At 52.8% G+C, this 20,082-nt stretch overlaps 2 protein-coding genes across 2 annotated transcripts in view; one reads left to right on the plus strand and one right to left on the minus strand.

The window, feature by feature from the left end:
• Slc26a11 (solute carrier family 26 member 11) lies at positions 1-19,148 on the minus strand. The gene is made up of 17 exons (XM_087909671.1): positions 19,007-19,148; positions 17,736-17,968; positions 16,709-16,901; positions 15,303-15,388; positions 13,369-13,448; positions 12,257-12,399; positions 11,439-11,614; positions 11,047-11,119; positions 8,897-8,947; positions 6,452-6,512; positions 5,204-5,259; positions 4,883-5,023; positions 3,464-3,591; positions 3,096-3,195; positions 2,548-2,681; positions 1,392-1,464; positions 1-1,192 (listed from the first exon to the last, which is right to left on the minus strand). The coding sequence occupies exons 2-17, from the start codon at positions 17,916-17,918 to the stop codon at positions 1,110-1,112; spliced, it is 1,761 nt and encodes a 586-aa protein (XP_087765797.1). The 5' UTR covers positions 17,919-17,968; positions 19,007-19,148; the 3' UTR covers positions 1-1,109.
• Positions 19,124-20,082, plus strand: part of Sgsh (N-sulfoglucosamine sulfohydrolase) — an 11,103-nt gene continuing 10,144 nt past the window's right edge. Inside the window, exon 1 of the mRNA XM_085696146.2 lies at positions 19,124-19,250. Within this exon, the coding sequence (XP_085552272.2) occupies positions 19,163-19,250 (88 nt within the window). The 5' untranslated portion in view covers positions 19,124-19,162. The remainder of the gene's footprint in view (positions 19,251-20,082) is intronic.

Consider the following 20,082-nt stretch of genomic DNA (forward strand, 5'->3'; position numbering starts at 1 on the left):
TGGAGTAAATAAAAGTCTTGTATTTTAATGCTATCAATCATCACAATAAATAACTCACGGTAAACGACTGCAGGAAGACAGTTTACAAAGCACCCTGATGTAGTGATTTGGCCCACATAAGACGGTCACCATGTGTGCACACTGACAGAGATACACCTGGGCAGGAGACTTCAGGTGTCAGGTGAAGAGGTCAAAGGATGGGACAGATGATGATGGATGAGTTCTATTTATGTATATATGTATGTATGCATGTATGTATGTATGTATGTATGTATGTATGTTTTTTTGAGACAAGGTTTCTCTGTGTATCCCTGGCTGTCCTGGTACTCACTCTGAAGACCAGGCTGGCCTCGAACTCACTGAGATCCCCTCTGCCTCCCAAGTGCTGGAATTAAAGGTGTGTGCCACCACCACCTGGCTGCAGAATTGTTTTTTTTAAACAAGTATAAATGTTTGCTTTTTTTTTTCCCAAAAACACCGTAGTGATGACTTCCATTTTTAAACACCATTTTACAGCCTTCACTTGGCTGTGCTTGGCGCTGTGGTTCCCCCTCTTCAGCTCAGCTTGGACTCCATCATGGTCAGATACATCTTTGAGATGCCTGATCTCCCGACTCTTCTCTGATGGAGCTGATTCCAAAGAGGAATTCCAATCTGGAATGTGCCCGCCCGTTCCTGCCAGCTCAGGTCAGAAGTCATGGTACTCCTGTCTCACCTGGCCCCTCTCTTCAGTCCCACCCCCCAATTTTCACAGCTAGGGCACAGCAGGAAAGTCACACCTGAGGATCCCACACAGCTCCCCGCTGTCTGTTGTCTTTTTTTTTTTTTTTCTTTTGGTTTTTTGAGACACGGTTTCTCTGTTTAGCTTTCGAGCCTGTCCTGGAACTTGCTCTGTAGACCAGGCTGGCCTTGAACTCAGAGAGGTCCGCCTGCCTCTGCCTCCCAAGTGCTGGGATTAAAGGCGTGCGCCACCACCGCCCGCCCGGCACCATTTTTCGGAGCCGCTTGTGCAGCGGGTCTGTCAGGTGACATCAGCATCAAATCACAGTGACTGCACCTTCTAGAGACCCTTCCTATACCAGCTGTCCTTCAGGGATCCGACTAAGACTTCAGCAGGGAGATCTTGTGCTCTGGACAGAGTCCTCATGGATGTTGTAGGGCTGAGGCCCTGCTTCCCGCTGCAGGTATTTCTCTGCAAAACACACAGGATTTTATCATGTACTGAAAATGCTCCAGAGGGCTGGGGCCTGCCACGGGATGGGAGTCAAGGAATGGCAGTCACCCAGGGTGTGGTGCCTAGGAAGAAAGTGTGGGCCAGTCTGGGGCCAGAGCCTTTCCCAGATCAGGGGTTCCCGACCGCCCTGTTCCCTGACCACACAGTTTGCACTCACCGGCCTCCTCCAGAGTGCTGAAGTGCTGGAACCCCGCCAGGTCTGCGGCCAATAGGGTGCGAAGCACAGGCACCTAGGTGAGAGACACGCTTTAACACGGGGCAGGGTATGCCCGCTCTGCGACATGGCAGAGGTAGTCCTAGCAGATGCCCTGAATGTTCCCATGAGATTCTGCTCGTCTCACATGGATGGAGGAGGGAGGAAGGTGAGGACCTTCCATAGGAACAGTCTCCATAAAAGGTTAATGATCTAAGATATTAAAATGACATATTCCCGACATGGCAAGGAAAATATCTGTTGGCATCATTCGGCCTTGAAGCTACACGGAGCACAGCCAGGGATAAAACCTCCCTCTCCCATATGAATAAAGTCAGTCTAAGCCTCCTGGGCACAGTCTCCACTCTCTTGAAGATCCTTATCCTCCCCTGTTCTGATTAAAGGGCATTCCCGCTTCTGCAGAGGTTGGTCTCCTCTCTTCTATTTCCACATTGACTCATTAATCTGGATGAGGATGACGAGGGCTCTGCACGCATGCACGCGCGTGCGCGCACACACATACACATACACGCATGCACGCGCACACACACATACACACGCACACACGCATACATACACACACAGGCATGCATGCACACACATACATACACACACAGGCACGCACGTGCATACATACACACATACATACACACACACATGCACACACATATGCACTCACACACAGCACAATGGGCATGGCTTGGGACAGGAGTCCTTGCCTGAAGTTCCCAGCACTAAGCTCACAGACCGCAGATGTGGATCGGCACTGACTGCAGGAGAATGAAGTCAGATGGTCAGTAACCTGCCAGGTTAGAACCGCCACCAGTAGAGAGACCTGGACATGGGTCCTTATAATGATGCCAGGGCTCGGAGGTGTCATTTAGGACTTAAAATATTTTAGTTTTTGTTCTGTTTTTGAACAGGGTCTTACTCTGTAGCCATGGTTAGTTTTATGCTTGAAGTGAAGCCCAGCCATGAACTCATGTCAATACTCTTGCCTCAGCCCTCTGCATGCCGGGACTACAGGTTCATGCATTGGCATCTGCCTCAGGTGTCACATTAGCCCAGGGCCACCGGCAGGGCTGTAGACTCTCCTCATGAGGTGGCCAGGCTCTCCTACCTGCAGGCCAACGAAGGCCAGGGTGACACCCTGCTTCCGGAAGTCCTCCAGGAGCTCCCCGAGTCCCACAACCACGGTGTAGTCTATGCTGCTGACGTGCGTGCACTCCAGGACTGCGCATCGTGGTATGGATGCTGGGGAGACAGGTCAAGAGTCTGCCACAGTGCAGGCCGGACATGGCTCTGCAGCCATGGCAGGGGTGAAGCGAGGCCATCAAGAGACGGTTCCCCAGGACTGTGGCTCAGCAAAGGGGCCAGGGTGGAGGAAATGGCTATCTTTTTAGGGTCTCTCGAATGTCAATTCCCCAGGCAGAGGCACAGGAGCAAACACGGCCCTTACTGAGACAGGCTGTAGGGGGAGACATGGGACTGCTGCCCAGTGGGGACTGTCTGATCTGCAGCAGACGCTATACGCAAAGACGGCTGAAATGCGAAAGCAGGCGAATGTCTCCCCAACCACTGCGGCTGCTCCCGAGGGTGCTGAGGCCGTGGGGTAGGTGGATGCAGGAGTGTGTGCTGATTTCTGCCCATCTTGGCTGGCCCACATACCTTCCAGTGCCCGGTTCATTATTGCCTCTCGCAGGGCATCAATTGCAGGGAATTGCAGGCCACTGGCTGGCTGCAGGACCAGGATGTGTCCTTCTGATACCTGGATGGAGGAGGGCGAGAGTGAACGCCAGAGGCAGATGGGTCAGAATACTCTTCTAGGCTTTGCTCATGGACAGGCAGGAAGCCCTGACCCAAGTCTGACACACGGGGTACAGCAGGAGGGGAAGCTGGCGGGGGGGGGGGGGGGCAACACCTTACACTCAGGAGAGCGAGGGATTGCTCTCCCTCAGAAGCAGCTAAGATAGAAGACATCAGCAACCTTAGCAACCAAGGGATTCCCACCCACGTTTTCTCTCCCCTGGGCCTACCTGGGTCTTGGGCCTAGCCACAGAGTGCAGGAGAATGATCAGAGACACCAGGGTCCCAGCCAGGATGCCGTACTGAACCTCCCAGAAGCACAGCAGGAAGGTCACGCAGAGTGGCAGCAGATCCAGTCCTAGAAGAAATGTTGGTTCAGGGACACCCACTTCCCCAAGCATGCTCTCTGAGCCCCATGGCCCAGTGGCCAGCCACTTAGCATCTCCTGGGGTTAACAGTGGTATTGAGAGCCCTAAAGCACCCCAGAGGAAGATCTGGTAACAGGAATAGAAGCTGTGGGCTGCAGCTGGTCCACACCAACGGCAGAGGGAGAGTATTGGGTCCCTGTCTATAGAGTAGGACCCACCTGGCCTGGTCCCACCCCTCCAACCTCTGTGAGCAGGTAGACATGGGGTGGGGGGCTCGCCAGAGAACCCAGGGAAAAGGGACAGAGAGAAGGGGTGTGTATATGTGTGTGTGTGTATCTGTGTCTCTGTGTGTCTGTCTCTCTGTGTGTGTATAAGTGTGTGTATGTGTGTGTGTATATCTGTGTCTGTGTCTCTGTGTGTATTCTAAGTGTGCATATATGTCTGTGTGTCTTTCTATATGTACATTTCTTTCTGTATGTGTCTATGTGTGTGCCTCTGTATGTGTGTCTCCGCATGTCTCTGTGTATGTGTGTCTGTGTGTCTTGTGACTCCCAGAGACCAGGAAGACTCCTTGGCTGAAGTAATGTCCTGGGTACAAAGTATATGGAGGGATTTTACTTCTGATGCAGCAGCCCAGACATGCCCACCCTCCACGGAGCCTGTTCACACACACACATACAGTAACACACTCCGAGGCCATCCTACAGATGACATGTTATATCCACACACATATAGTAACACACTACGAGGCTGTCCTACAGATGACATGTGGAGACACACAGGAAGACCAGACACAGAACAACTGGTCATCTACATCTGGTAACTGTGGCCAACAAAGAGGGAACTTAGCTCTGGTCCGCTAAAGGAATTACTGGGTCAGGAACCCTCGGGTTAGGAGATGGCGAGACGGAAAGGCTTTACTGTAAAGTGGGGCCGGGCGGTCACCCATCCATAGGAAGAGAAAGGAATGTGGGAGGAGGGTGAGGAGACGGAATGGGAGGAACCCCAGTCTCCAGCGGGCTCAGCTTTGCGTGGACCAAATCACAGCTCCTCCAGAGACGTTTCCCTGAGTGATGGGACTGTCTCCTAGCTCTTTGGGCTAGGGTGGCGGTACTTGAGTGACGGACCTGTCTCCTAGCTCTTTGTGTGTTCTCTCCTAAGTTTACCACAATGCCCCAGCCCTGGTCCAAAGTAGGATTGCAGGCTGGCAGGGGGGATAACAGACACCCTTGGTATTCAGACACCATGATGGAGGCTGTCTGCCCCAGTGCGCGTACATACTCTTAACACGCCAGAGTGTCCTGAGGATCTTGGCATCAAAGAGCGGGGCCACAGCCATGATGATGACGGCAGCCAGCGCAGACTTGGGGATGTAGTAGAAGAGCGAGGTCAGGAAGTCCAGAGACAGCAGCACCAGCACACCTGTGGGGGGAGGGGCATCTGGGGGACGGGTTCCCACCCGGCACCCACAAAGCGATGCAGCCTAAGCTGAGGTGTGGAGGGGTCTGGTGTCCAATGGAACACAGCTATAGGAATGACCTACGCAGTTAGAGAACCATGGGCTCCTTCCCTTCTCCACCGTTCCCACTGGTGGGGGCTCACCAGTCACCAGGCCTCCTGCTGGGGTACACACTCCAGTCTGGGCATTCACAGCTGTCCTGGAAGACAACGGGAAGGAACCTGTCAACCCGAAGTGGCTGAGAGGGGAGCTGTCTGGCCTCATCCTGGGGCTGACCTTCCAGGGAGACCTGAGCTGGAAGTGAGGGTGGGTGGAGCTGACAACAGTCAGCCAAATCCCTCAGCAAAGAGTCTGAGTTAAGGTGGCCACAGGGCACTGAGCTCAAGCTCCCTTGTGGTCTATTTTTCTCCTTAACCCTTTTGACAGTTTTATTCAAGTTTATCTTGCCACCACCATCCCCCCCCCATTCCTCTCTCCCATGCCCCTTCCACTTCCTCTGGACTCCTTTTTCTTCCTAACATGTCGCCCCCCCTTATTCATGCCTTGTGTTTTGATGGCCCCCTGAGCTTAATTAGGGTTCCTTGTATGAACATTGATGTGGGCAGGGTTATTAACCAGAGCACGGGGCAACTCACAGCTGGCCACACCGCTGAAGAAAATGATTCCCTGTCCCAGGCAGCCATGAGCTGCCAACAGCTCTTCAGCTGGGGTGGGGGGGGGGGTGGGGTCAGGGGGTGGGGGGGCTGTCCTGCTTCTCTAATATGTACTATTCATTATTAAGTCTGAAAACACCGATCAAGACTCCAATTCCTTTAAGGTTGTCCCTCTTCTGCCCCCACATCCTAAGTTTCTGCTGAGGAACGCACATTTCCTCTTTAGCCACCGGGCTCCCCGCCCCCCCCCCCCCATCCCATCTTCAGAATCCAGGGAAGATTGCCTCCAAACCTGACTCATCAGGGCAGAGACTGAGACCTTCCTGTCCCCATTTTTCCCTTTTTCTCTCTCCCCCAACCCATATAGATCTGGCTGCTCTGGAACTCACTATGTAGACCAGACTGGCCTTGACCTCTCTTATAGAGATCCACCTGCTTCTGCCTCCCGGTGCTGGGACTAAAGGTGTGCGCCACTATGCCAAGCTCTCTTCCCACTTTCTTTCGGAATTTAACTCAGACAGTGGCATGTCTGGAGGATTTGGATGGGCCAGGGACTTCTACCCCTAAATTTAGGGCTGGGTGCCAGGAGCTGTCCTGAAGGGCAGGTGTAACCCCCCTTGCTGTGGACATGGCCAGAGGTCTTTAGAATGCCTGGTGGAGTAATGAGGAGGGAACAGTCAAATATGGCTGAGGGTGCTGACCCTAAATGAACAGGAAAGAAAGAACTTGGCCACTCACCGCCCAAAGCTGCCAGTGACTGGGTAGGAGGAGACGAGGGAGCCCAGCATGTTGGTGAGGCCTGGGGAGAGAGCAGAAGTTTACCAAGAGGGGCAGGAACATCAGACGGGAGGAAAAAAAGACAGGTGAAGGCTAGGGGTCAAATGCAGACCTGCACAGGGGAAAGATGGGGGGAAGGACTTGGGACGCCGCACCCACGCTGTTCCAGAGAAGGAATCTGGATCTTTATCACACTTACCTCACCGGAGTCTAGTTTTTTACTTCCATCTCTAATTGTAGGTTTTTGTTTTTTGATTTTCCAGACAGCGTTTCTCTGTAGCTTGGAGCCTGTCCTGGAACTCACTTTGTAGACCAGGCTGGCCTCGGACTCACAGACATCCGCCTGCCTCTGCCTCCTGAGTGCTAGGATTAAAGGTGTGCGCCACCACCGCCTGGCCCTGTGCACTGATTTTCTTTTTCTTTTTGTGGGACCCTCACCCCTTATTCTCAAAGGGGCAAGAAGAAATTTCCTAGCTGAATGTTTTTCCAGGAAGATAGTGGCCTTCCCCTCTCCTACCCAGGAGATTCCGAGCACAAGGTCACTTGTGCACAAGCTCAGCCCAGCCAGCCACCTGGGACAGGCTGATAAAGATGGCCTAACTCAAGAACAGTGGCCTTGTTCTAAAAACAAGGAAAAAGCTGACTTAACAGAATGGGAGGGAGCAAAAGTCCTTGTACCCATGCCAAAGCATCTTCAAAGATTCTCTTTGTAGTTATGCCTTTAAAAGCTTACCCCACAGAGGAGATAAAACTCCTCTCTACCTTGTTGTAATGGGGATGGAGATGAGTTCCAAACATGTTTGTATTATGCGGATTAAACCTTGCTTTTTACAGTCTGGGCCTCTCTGGTGGTCTCTCTCTGGGGGTTGTGATCTGGGCACAACATTTTCTTTAGTTGCCAGATCCCCTGGAAGTGGAGTTAGCGACAGCTGGGAGCCACCATGTGGTTGCTGGGAATTGAACCCGGATGCTCTGGAAGAGCACCTGTTACTCTTAACCACTGAGTCACCTCTCCAGGCCCTGGTTTTTGTTTTTTTTGAAACAAGGTCTCATGTAGCCCAGGCTGTGCATGAACTTAATACGTAGCTGGGAATGACCCTGAGCCTGTGAGCCTTTCTCTGCTCCCTGAGGGCCGAGACCACAGTGTGGGCCACCATGTCCTATCTGTTCTAGGTTTAAAGCAGATCTGGCTCAGGCCTCGCCACGTGAGGCCTCGTGACACCTTAGAGACGGTATCAGTAAGACATCCACCTGAGTACCTGAGACACGACTGCCAAGTCGAGGGACCGAAGGCCAAGGCTGGCGAGGTGCCTTCCTCAGGTCACACTCCAGGTCACATGAAATCCAGGACCATACCTTGCTGGACCCAGGAACTAAGATCTTGGCCCACACTTACCACACTCTGGCTCCCCAACATCCATCCCACCCAGAAATCTTTACAATGACCTATACCGAAAACTGCAGGTTCAAGACCTGCTCAAGACGCAACGTTATACAGTAATTGCTCAGCCATCTTTTCACGAGCGACTTATCAGAACCAAGGGATCTGGTAAAGGCTAAACCAAAAGGCACTCTGGGGACTCCACTGCCATTAGGACGGTCCTCTGCTTTTACTGACTTGTTTACTTATTCATTATGTGTTGGTAGTGGGGGTTGAGGCGCTACTTTTACCCCTTGCAATGCCGGGATCAAGTTCAGTGCTTCACACATGGTAAGACAGTGCTCTCTCTCTCTCTCTCTCTCTCTCACACACACACACACACACACACACACACACACACACACACAGCCTCTGGACACACAGTATTTGAAGTGGTGGGAATACACCCGAGAAATCAATCACAGCCAGGTGACTTGCTGGGACATGCATGGGTGCCTGTGGATTCCTTCTGCTTGAGGCAGGTGATCCCACCTCAATGGGTGGGCATCCACAAGGGTGAAAGGACCAGGTAGGAAAGCCCAGGTCCCACAACACATTAAAACCAGTTCCATTATCAAATTCAATATTTTCAGTGTGGGGCTGAAGCAAGGGCTCACTTGTTAAGCAAACCTGTTGCTCTTGTAGAGGACCTGGCTTCTATTTCTAGCACTTGCATGGTGGCTCACAAATGCCTGGAGGGAGGGCACACTGGGCCCCATTACCAATGTTCGGGAGACTCGCCTGTGAGTCCACCATCTCTGCACCCTCCAGCTCCCTGCCTGGCACAGGATCAGGCTCTAGCTTTTAGGCAGGCACAGCAGGCTCTTGGCCAGCAGAGGAACGGACCACAGGGGAGGCGCTGCATGGAACAGACTGGACGCCTGAGGACAGGTCCAAGCTGAGATGTCAAAGGCCTCTCCCCCCACAAACATCACACCTGGTGCAATCAGGCAGACACACAGCCACTGGGACCAGACGGGTCTTACCGATGGCCAGCAGCTCCTGGTTGGCGTCGATGCGGTAGTTATTCTGAGACGCTGAAGAGAAAAGACAACACACACGCTGTCAGTGACGCACAAGAACAAGTCACACGTGGTCCCAAGTTGCATGGTTAAGTTTACACATAAAACACACACAAACTGAACATGCTTGATCTAAACTAAGGGATGCTTAAAAATCCAAAAGCAGGAGCTGAGCAATGGCTCCGTGGTCACGAGCACTTGCTGCTCTCTCAGAAGACTGGGGTTCGGTTCCCAGTACCACATGGTGGTTCACAACTGTCTAACTCTAGTTAAAGGGGTGCAATGCCCTCTCCTGGCCTCTGCAGGCACAGCATACATGTGGTGCGCATACATACATATAGGCATTCATATGTACAAATAATTTAAAATTTGAAAGGAAGGTTGAAACAGGATATTACAGTGTGACCCTAGCTGGCCTGTAACTCCCTATAAATACCAGGCTGGCCTTGAACTCACAAAGATCTGTCTGCTTCTGAGTGCTGGGGTAGACCAGTATGCCCAGGGTCTGATTGGGGTAAGGGACAAAGTGCTGGAGAAGGAATTTGTTCCAGGCACAGCCAGGATTAGGCAGGAAGGCAGGAAGCATGATGTATGGAGTTCTGAAAGCACGTATTATGTCTGCCGGTGACGGTGTGTGTTGCTGGGGGTAGAACCTGGACCGCACATGTCAGGCAAATGCTGCAGCACTGAACCCCACCCCAAGCCCTGGCTTTCGTCTTCAGAATCAACCCTGTCCCCATAGTGAAGAGGACCCACCGCGGTGACGGTGGCGCACGCCTTTAATCCCAGCACTTGGGAGGCAGAGGCAGGCGGTTCAAGGCCAGCCTGGTCTAAAGAGCGAGTTCCGTGACTGGCACCAAAGCTACCGAGCAATGCTGTCTCAAGAAACCAAAAAACAAAACAAAACAAAAAAACTGCTGACTGGTGGGGCAAGTGAAGGATTTGAGAGCCCCACCTTAGAACGGCAAAATCCTGGATAGGTACTGAGCCAGAGGGACAAAACAAGGGGTCAAAGGTTTAGGAATTTTGTGAGCCAAATACTAAAGTTGAAGTTTAAAGTCCAGCCTTTCCTACTGATTAAATTAAAACGTTTCAGCTGGATGTGGCGGTCATTTTAATCCCAGCACTCAGGAGACAGGCAGGCAGATCTCTGCAAGTTCAAAACCAGGCTGGTCTAGCAGGGTGTTCCAGGTCAGTCAAGGCTACACAGTTTGGCCTGGTATCAAAAACAAACAAATAATAAACACATTTTGGGGCTGGAATGATGACCCAGGGTTGAGAAAACTTATTCCTCTCGCAGGGGACCCGAGTTCAGCTCCTCCCACCCATGTCAGGTGGCTCATCAACATCTGCAACTCCAGTTCCAGGGGATTGGACACCTTCTGGCCTCTGAATTCATGCGTGTGTGAACACACACACACACACACACACACACACACACACACAAATAAATTAAATTAAATAAATCTTTAAAAATCTTGCAATTCAACAAATTACATTAAAAACAATGAAAACACAGCTTGCTGCTTCCTGGACCCCATGTCACTGTGATCAGTGAGGTGTCCATTGCCCACTGTGAGAGGCTGCGCTGGGGAACAAATCGGTACCTAACACACATTTCATCCCAGCTCATCAAACATCGTGCTCAGCTCCAGCCTGGTAGGAGCATCCGCACCCCAGAAATCAGCAAGCACCCCTCCATAGTGGAACTTGTGCGTCCATAGGGCAGGCTGCCAGCATGCTAATATCATATCCCAATGGCGTTCCTCACCCACAGCCCTCTGACAGTGCATTGAGTGTCCTTGTCGGGATCCTGGGAGATAGGAGTGTGGCAAACTTGCACAGACTGCGTTCTGAGAGTACCTGGGCCATGCTGGCTTCCTTTCGGTCTGTGAAGCCTTCTGGACTTTAGGTTACGGATGTCCATTAATCCCTACCCCCGACCCCTCATTATGGAAAACATGGGCACGTATTACCTGTATTAAAATTCTAATTTTAAAAATTAGAATAGGCAAACACACCAGGAAGCACGAGCCCGGAGTGAGCTCGTGTGTGTGTGTGTGTGTGTGTGTGTGTGTGTGTGTTGGGGGAGTTATAGGCGGTGGGCATCTCACCAAAGGATTTGGCCACGGCGATGCTCTCCAGGAGACCCACCAGAGGTACCACAGCCAGTCCAGCCCCCATGTCCTGGGAGGAGAAAGGGACAGAGAATTATTGTCCTGTGCTCAGGGAGTGTCTTTCCAAGCAGGGACCTGCTGAGGCGGATGGTCCTTCTTGGTGACTATCAGAGGCAAACATCGCCCAAGCGCAGGAGTGCGAATTTGTATCACCTCATCGTGAAAAGAGAAGCACCAAGAACCCGGCAAACGCACCCTTTCCCGGTGTCCACAGGAGGAAGGAGTTCGAGGTAGAAAGATGTGCGTCCTTTCTGGCTCCTTCTCCACTTTCCTGAGACACCCATCTCACGGACCCGGCCCAGGGCCGTCTCAGCCTAACTCATGCTCACCTGCACCATCTCTGAGAAGGAGATGGTCTTATTGTCTGTGGTCACTGAGAAGGGTGGGGCCCGCAGAGGAGGGAGCCCCTCCTCTATCTTTCCAGTCAGAACGAAAGGATGGCGTCCTGTCACCTCGAAGGAGTAAGCAATCAGGGCCGCAAAGGAGACCACCAAGGCATTGCGAGCTGGGATGGAAGCGGGAGAGACTGGTGAGACACAGTCTGTATTGCTTATGACAATTTATTTATTACTTTGTGTGTATAAGTGGTTTGTTTGTTTGTTTGTTGAGACAGGGCTTCTCTGTGTAATAGCCCTGACTGTCCTGGAACTTGCTCTGTAGACCAGGCTGGCCTCGAACTCACAGAGACCCACCTACATTTGATTCCCAAGTTGGGATCAAAGGCATAAATCACGACACCTGGCCGCTATTGATTTTTTATTCAATTCATTGTGATCAGAAGACACACCTTATTGACTCAAAACTATTTACATTTAGGCAGGCAGTGGTGGCACACGCCTTTAATCCCAGCACTTGGGAGGCAGAAGCAGGCAGATCTCTGTGAGTTCGAGGCCAGGCTGGTCTACGGAGTGAGTTCCAGGACAGCCAGGGCTACGGAGAAACCCTGTCTCAAACAAATAAAGCAAGTAAACAACAACAACACTGCAGTGACAGCCAGAATGGTCACTAATGTCCCCGGCGGGACAGAAACCATCTGAGTCTGAAACCATCTGCGGCCGTGTGTCCTCAGTTCGGCTGTGGGTCGAGAGCACCTACACCCCAGCACGACCTCTGTGGAGTCGGCTCCTCGGCCAACAGCTCCCCTCACCTGTTGTGACAGTCCACACTAGTCCACGACTGAACTTCACGCCAAGGGGCGTCTCAGGATGGGGAGGAGGCATGCGGGCCCGCATCAGCTTCAGCACCAGCAGCAGCACCATGCAGGCCAGCCCCAGGACGGCGTCGCCCACCCTGCGGACAGAGGGTCAGTCCACACCAACTCAGTAGCAAGGGCCCGTGGGCTGCTGTTGCTATCCTTTCCTTCTATTCAGATAGGGTCTCTCTATATGGCTGAAGCAGTCCTTGAATTTGTAATCCTCCTGCCTGCGCATTCCGCATGCCAGGACCACAGACGAGAGTACAGCTCTCAGTGGTAGCTGTTGCTGCAAGTCTCTCTGCCCTCCCCACCTTCTTCTGAATAACCTACATCTCTATTCTATTTCAGAACTTCTCTGGCCTCTGACGTATACACGCCTCTGAGGGCTCGGATGTGAGAGGCCCATCGTCCTCAGGTAACTGGATTACTGGCCCGGTTTTCAGTCACATGTCCTCCAGCCTATAGCTTCTTAGCCTGTTCCCAAGAGGTTCGGAGGGCTTGGGATTGCATGGCCAGGGACACCTGTTACTAACACTGTACTGGGCTGGGACTGGCCAGTCTCACTCCCCTGTCTCCACCAGGGCAGATGGGAAGCACTGTGCTACTGGCTTCAGGCCCTAGGGAGCAGCAGCCGACTGCCCTCGGCTTGGGTGGCTCCCCAAGTAATTTCTGGCATAAGGGGCAGGCTGGTTCCCGCTGAGATGCTCTCCTTGAAGGACAGGCCCCACTGTGGGTGCCCCAGCTCTCTCCATGGCCCGCTGGCCCTGCCTGCTGCCCCGGCTCTGTGTTTGCAGCAGCTGTCGATGCTAGGTCTGTGTTCTCTGCCTCCCCAAGAACTCTGGAAGCAAGATGCTGATGAAGGAGGTGCTAGGGACTCTGTCCACGCTGCCCAGGCCTTTCTAAAATGCTGCTGACTGTGGGTCTGACCTGGCCAGGGTGTCTGCATGTCTGACTTGGGACAGCACTGCTCTCAAGGGCCCCTGTGAGACGGAACAAATGTCAGCCACATGGGGCTGAGGTGGGGGTGTGGACGGGGTCAAGAAAGGACAAAAGGTGACAGGTACCTGGTCTCTCCGATGTGGAGGAAGGTGTGGTAGACCTGGAGGAAGAACTGCCGAGGGATGTTCTTCAGTCCCAGCAGGTTCTGTTCAGACAGAGGAGTCATCAGACAGTTGCCCACCAGAGGCCAGCTGCTCACAATTTCCCCATCAGAAGCCCCTGTAGTCCCATGCTGGACCCCAATCCCCAGGCCATGCTGCCTCAGGGCTCCCAGGAGACTAACTGCTGATCACTCAAGGTCCTGAGGCAGGAGAATGGAGTTGCCTTTTTTCTTTTTTTGGTTGACAAGGTTTCTCTGTGTAGCTTTGGAGTCTATCCAGGAATTCTCTCTGTAGACCATGCTGGCCTCGAACTCACAGAAATCCTCCTGCCTCTGCCTCCCGAGTGCTGGGATTGGGATTAAAGGCATGCACCACCACTGCCCAGTGGAGTTATCTTAGTAAAGACAAAATGCCACCTTGGGACCCCAGTTCTACATCTGTGTGGTCAGGAGTCCGGGCTGCCTCTAAGCACCTGCAGACACTGGGCCAAAGTTGTCGTCACTCCTAGCACCACCCCCACCAACCAGAAGGAAAAGCCACACCTGCCACAAAACGACAAGTGTGCATACCCCTCCTCACCGTGCTTCCCCACAGTTTGCTAAGCTGTTTGCTGGTTTTAAAGTGGACACAATGACAAGGCTTCATCTCGAGGTCTGGCGTGTGGGGAGTTAGATGCATGAAAGTGTGACCTCGTGCCTAGCAGTTGCGGGAGAATTGTCTGTATTCTGCCAATCATGTTTTAAATAAACGCTGATTGGCCAGGCAAGAGGTCTAGGAGGGAAAACCATATAGGAAGTGGAAATGATGCAAGGAGAGCAGGAGAATTCTGGGGAGGAGGAAGTTGATTCCTCCCACTCCTGCCCAGATCACCAAAGCAGCAGGATGTGAGCTGCCCCACGGAAAAAAGGTACTGAGTCACATGGCTAACATAGATCAGAAAAATGGGTTAATCAGGATGTAAGAGTTAGCCAGTAAGAAGCCTGACCTAATGGGCCAATCAGCTTTATAACTTATAGAGATCTCTTGTTTGATTTTACTTTGGAACTAAATAGCTGGGGGGGCCGGGAGGGACAGAAAACACAAACAAGTAGGGCCCCCTCATGTTACAAGCAGTCAGATTGGGGAAAAAAAATAAGAAAAAAAAATAAATGAAGAAAAAGCAAAGGTCTGCCCCCCCCCCACTTACCCACATCCCCACACTGGATTTCTCAGCCAGTACCAGAGAGGTGGAGCAGCCCCTGGCCTTGGGAAGTGCGCCCTGTGGAGCTGTGGGGTGGTGACACAGGGTCACAAGAGTGGAGTGTGGCTCTGGGTGTGCCACGAGGGGCCCGAGTTGCCCAGCACAGGACAGAGGTCAGTTTCACTCTTCACGCGCTTGGCTGCCCACTTGACACCGAACACCCAGTCCCATCCCCGTGGGCCGGCAGTGGACAGAGTAAATTCTGCCGTTGGGTGACTGAGGAACATGAGTTTTAGTAAAAAAAAAAATAATAAAAAATATAAGTCTGGCAAACTCAAAAAACGGTAAAGGAAAATGAAGGGACCACACCAGCAAAGCTGTGTACCGAGGTCAGGTCCGGGAGATGGCTGCGGGAGCCTGTCAGTTGGTTGGCAACCAAAAGTCTCCCAAACAAGTGAAGACAGGACAGAAGCACCCTGGGGGAGTCCATCAGGCACCCTGGCACAGATGCAATAAAGCCAGGGATACAGCAGCCAGCCCCAGACTACCCACTGTGAAACCTGATCATCATTTAACACCTGCCTGAGGAAGGCCATTCTACAAAGAGGAGACCCCTGAGAGCACCATGTGCTTCTTGTTCCCTGGGGAACAGACGGCTACAGGCCCCAGCAGGCAACAGCAGCCACAGGGGCAGAGTCCAGGTGGACGCTGGGCCTACCTTGATCTGTCCAAAGCCAATGGTGATGGCGGCAGCAGAAGTGAAGCCATTAATGACAGGGCAGGAGATAAAGTCCAGTAGGAACCCTGTGGCCAAGAGAGAGAGAGGACCGGACATTTAATCCACTCAACTTCAGAGAAGGCCTATGCATGGGCAGGGAGAAATGGCACAGGGGGGCTGGGGGTGACTCTACAGCTAACGGATGAGGGGGCAGCATGCTGCTCTAGACCGTTTTTCTGAAGATTTATTTTTTAAAAATGTATGTGTGCGTGTGTGAGTTTATGTGCACCATGTGTGTGCCCGTGTGAAGAGAGGTCAGGAAAGGATGCCCTGAAACTATAGTTATGGTTCTGAGTTGCCCAGGTGGCTACTGGGAATTGAACCCAGGTCTTCTGCAAGAGGAGGACATGTACTTAACTGTGAGAGATCTTTCCAGCCTCACATCTGTGGCAATTCCCCTGCAGGCTTGAATGAACGTGGCTCGGCCTGTTGTACTGTAACCAGCCCTAGATCAGAGCTTCTAGAGTCTGGCCAACATCATTCTACTTTAGCCATATTTAAACACAACACAATTTGGGGAAAAAATATTAGGGTAACAATGAACTCAGTCCAAGTGCACAATAATATAAGACATGTTTACACTGAGATTCTTTGCAAAATACATCTGGCTTCCTTCACAGGAATGGGTACTGTTGGCATAGAGATAGTGCCCAAGGGTTAGAGTCTAGGGAGCTTGACCGAGGTAAACGCATTGCCTGTGGGTGTCAGGATTGACCTGGCCCTAAGATAACATAGAAGTCACTTAGGCTGTTGTAAAGTATGGCTGACATCACTCATGAGAATGGGATTTATGGGTCAGGCGTGGCAGTGCACACACCTTTAATACCAGCACTCAGGAGGCAGAGGCAGGTGGATCTCTGGGTTCAAGACCAGCCTGGTTTGCAGAGTGAGTTCCAGGACAGCCAGGAATACACAGAGAAACCCTGACTTGAAATACCAAAACCAAAAACAGAAAAAAAAAGGGGTTTTATGCTCTAAAAGCAATACTCAAGGGGGTCTGGGAAAAGTAAAAACAGATATTCTGAAAGACACGGGCAGAGCCTCACTCCACTGAGGAGGTGAGCTACGTTTGGTCTTGCTGGCTTCTCCTGCGTTCATCTGTGTGCACAAAGCCTTTTTGTCCTCCACACATACATATTCCAGACATTTTGAAGGCAGGACAGGTCTAGGCTGTGGGTTCCCAACACTTCCACAAGGGCTCTATTCTGGCCCCTGTGTAGAATACAGCAGAGTTGGAGGCTGACCCTCCCTGTATACAGCGATGTAAAGAAAGGCACCCTAGGAGGACTTGGTACCCCAGGAACGGCAGCCATGAAGCCCCTCCCACAACAGGAAAGCGGTCTTACCTAAATGCAGGAAGCCCATGGCCAGCTGGATACACCCAGATAGGAAGGCAAGCAGCACGGCGTAGGCGGGCTCACGGAACGTGTAGAAGGACACCAGGAGGGACATGATAGCCGTGGGGCCCAGAGTCACGTCCCGGGAGGTGCCCAGGAACAAATACACGAAGCAGCCCATGAAGGCCGAGTAGAGGCCATACTGTTGGGGAAAGGCACCAGTGAGCATCAGAAGGTCCAGGCTGGTCCCCATATACCCATGTCTCTGTTGTCAACCCTGCACTTGGGCACCCCAGTATACCCCGGAGGATGCACCCCCTTCTCCCGTTAACTACCAAAGATGGGGGACTGGGTGTTGTCTGTTCGAAGCTCAGGACTGTGTGCTTATATTTGTGAGTCAGAGAATTGTTTATTTTTCTATATATTCTTATTTATTTATTTATTTTGGGTTCTTGAGGCAGGGTTTCTCTATGTAGTCCTGGAACTTGCTCTGTAGACCAGGCTGGCCTTGAGCTCACAGAGATCCACCTGCCTCTGCCTCATGCACGCTGGGGTTAAAGATGTGCACCACCACCACCCAGTTTTGTTTTTTAACTTTATGTTCATGATGATTCTGCCTGCAATTATGGATGTGCTCCATGTGAGTGCAGGTGACCTCTGAGGTCAGCGTTGGGTCCCCTGCAACTAGAGCTACAAGTGGTTTTTAGGAGCTTCACCACATGGATGCTGGGAACTGAACCCAGGTCCTCTGCAGGAGCCGGGAAAATTCTTAACTGCTGAGTCATCTCTCCAGCCCCAAGTATTAAGTCACAGTGCTGGAAAATCTAGGACCAGCTTGGTACCGAGAGGCAGTCACATGTCAGGTCTTAACAGTTAAGAGATTAGACACATTAACAACAGTTAAGAGGCCACCGGGGTAGGGCACATGAGAAGGTCTGACTGCCCTGTCGGTGTTTCTGCCTGTGGACGGACACTGAGGGACAAGGAAGGGTCGGGACGGGGAGGGGACAGATGACAGAGGGGTCAGTTATGTCACCTGGGGCGGGAGGCCAGTCACTTCTGCGTAGGCCAGAGCCTGGGGGATGACCGTGAGTCCCACGGAGAGTCCAGCGATGAAGTCCATCCTTAGCCACTGCAGAGAGTAGACAGGCAGCCAGGCCAGAATGGGCAGCCTCCTCTTCAGGGTCCCACGAGAGCAGCAGCAGGTGTCTGGCGCCATGTCCAGGCTGGGGCAGACCTTTCACAGAGGATGGATTCCCTAGAACGGGGCTGGGCATGGGTGACACAGAGCAGTGATCAGGCAGTGGGTTTGGGAGGTGTCAATATCCTGTAGTAACTCCCCTCCCAAGGACCTCAGCAAGAGAGAGTCTGTCTTTTGTGGGAGGGAGGCTGAGTCAGGTGGCTAGGTTCACCAAACCATGATGATCTGGAAAAGGAAGCCAGCGACCTGTGCACATGAGCCTGGACCAAGGATTCAGGAAGTCCCCTCATCCCCTGAACCCCACAATCACCAAGTCTGGGTGTATCTCCATTGGCAACATCTACCAACAAAACCTGGCAAACAACCTGTTCATGGGACGCCTAAAGATTAAATTTTAGGCTCTGAAGTACCCGTTCCTTTATTTTACCCCCTCTCCAGAGATCCTGATGGTACCAGCCCAGAGAGAAACAGGTCCTGCAGGCTCAGGCCTCCTTTGGCTGACCAGAGTGTGGGTGGGCAGCCTGGGGGCCCTCGGGGCGCCAAGATTTACAAGTGTGCACCACCGCTGAGGCCCACCACAGAGGAAGGGCTCTACCTACCACTGAGGAGGGCACCAGAGAACTGGGGCAGGAGGCTCACATCCTGGAAGTCACCCAGCACCCACCTGTGGCATTCATACCCCAAGAGAGGGGCCCTGGGAATTCTAGTTGGCTTTCCAAAGACCAACCAGAGCTCCCGAATTAATTTTAGGTGCGGGCAGCACTTGCTAAAATACCTGGCACACACACACACACATATAGTCCCAGAACCATAGCTGGTTCCCCACCACTGGTCCAAGCTCCCCAGTCCTTGAAGTGCTGTTCTGGACAAAGTCCACTCTTTCCCACCCCAACCCCCAAGCCGCGCTAGCACGGGTCCAGTGGGGAACACAAGCCATCCTGTGAACCTGGAGCAAGACTGAGAACCTGGAGCAAGGCTGAAGGCGGCCGAGATTCCTGTGGGACGCGGTAGGGGAGGGTCCCCGGAGTAGGACGTCCACAGCTCCCGATGATCCCAGCACACACGACTGCGCACTCCCTCCCTCCACGCCACGGATCCAGACTCACCCACCGGTCGCTGAGGCTCCGGGGTCTCCCAAAGTGGCTGTGGCTGAGTTGGCAGGAATCTCAGGGACAGAGTAGGCAGGGCGTGGGCGGGGCCGAGCGTGCACGTGACCATGGGGAGGGACCGAACCGGAACCGCTCACCCGGGCGGGCGCCGCCATGCACACCAAGGGACTGTCCTGCTGCTTGGTGTTTTTGCTCCTGGGACTCTGCAGCGTGCACTCGCGCAATGTGCTGCTGATGGTTGGTGAGTGTCGCCGCCCCTGGCTGGCTGTCCACGGCCGCTTGCTGCTGCCTCCAGAAGCGGCCACTCTGCTCCTCCCCTCTTGTGGCCCGTGTTGACTCCGGCGCGCCGCCAGTTTCCTTGCAGTCCCCCCCCTGCCATCCATGATGCGGGATTCTTCCTAGTGACACTACGTGCGGGTGGCCCTCCCGCTTCTGCCCTGCTCCGTCTGGCCCAGCACTCTCACATCTGTAGTCAGAGCAGCCAGGGAAACTCCGTGGAGCACAGCTACTTAGGCTGAGCGGTCTTGCAGAGCTAGGGGGTTCACAGAACGCTGAGAAAGTTCCAAAAGAGAGACTGGCACCCGAGTTGCAGGATGTCCCAGTTCAGCTACTCTCCACCGCTGGCCCAAAGGTACAGTCCTTCACGGCCCACACAAACTCCCTCAGCTCCTCTTAGGAATCTCAAATTCCCCCAGCATTCACGAGACTTCCTGTTTGAGTGATCAGTGTCTGGCTTGTGACAGCCCAATCCTTCTGAGGTCTGGCTCCGGGCCAGACCCACTCCTTCTGATAAACTCTGTGGTGTCTGGGCGGGTCAGTTGGTAATTGTAACATAAACAGTGCTGTGTCAGCACCACTACGGGTCACATCTCCACGGGTGGGGGGGGGAGGAGGTGGGGACGACGGACACTAATGAAGCCAGCACAGGCTGCGCTTACACCAGGTAGGGATTCTTGCGGAGATACGGTCCTATCTCAGCTTGGATAGCTATAACAACACAAACCCTACAGACTCAGGACTGGAGAGCTGGCTTAGCAGTTAAGAGGGCTGACTGCTCTTCCAGAGGACACAGT

The sequence above is a fragment of the Myodes glareolus genome, chromosome 9 (assembly GCF_982192425.1).
Source record: "Myodes glareolus chromosome 9, mMyoGla1.1, whole genome shotgun sequence".
NCBI classification, from domain to species: Eukaryota; Metazoa; Chordata; class Mammalia; order Rodentia; family Cricetidae; genus Myodes; species Myodes glareolus.

Bases quoted from the DNA above. Each gene is read 5' to 3' on its own strand.
- Slc26a11 (XM_087909671.1), bottom strand. From the start codon at position 17,918: ATGGCGCCAGACACCTGCTGCTGCTCTCGTGGGACCCTGAAGAGGAGG. The intron at 13,449-15,302 runs GTAGGCCCAGCG...CTGTCTGAACAG, and splicing joins TTGGCTTTGGACAGATCAAG to AACCTGCTGGGACTGAAGAA. The intron at 5,260-6,451 runs GTGAGTGGCCAA...GTTGTCTTCCAG, and splicing joins GTCACTGGCAGCTTTGGGCG to GACAGCTGTGAATGCCCAGA.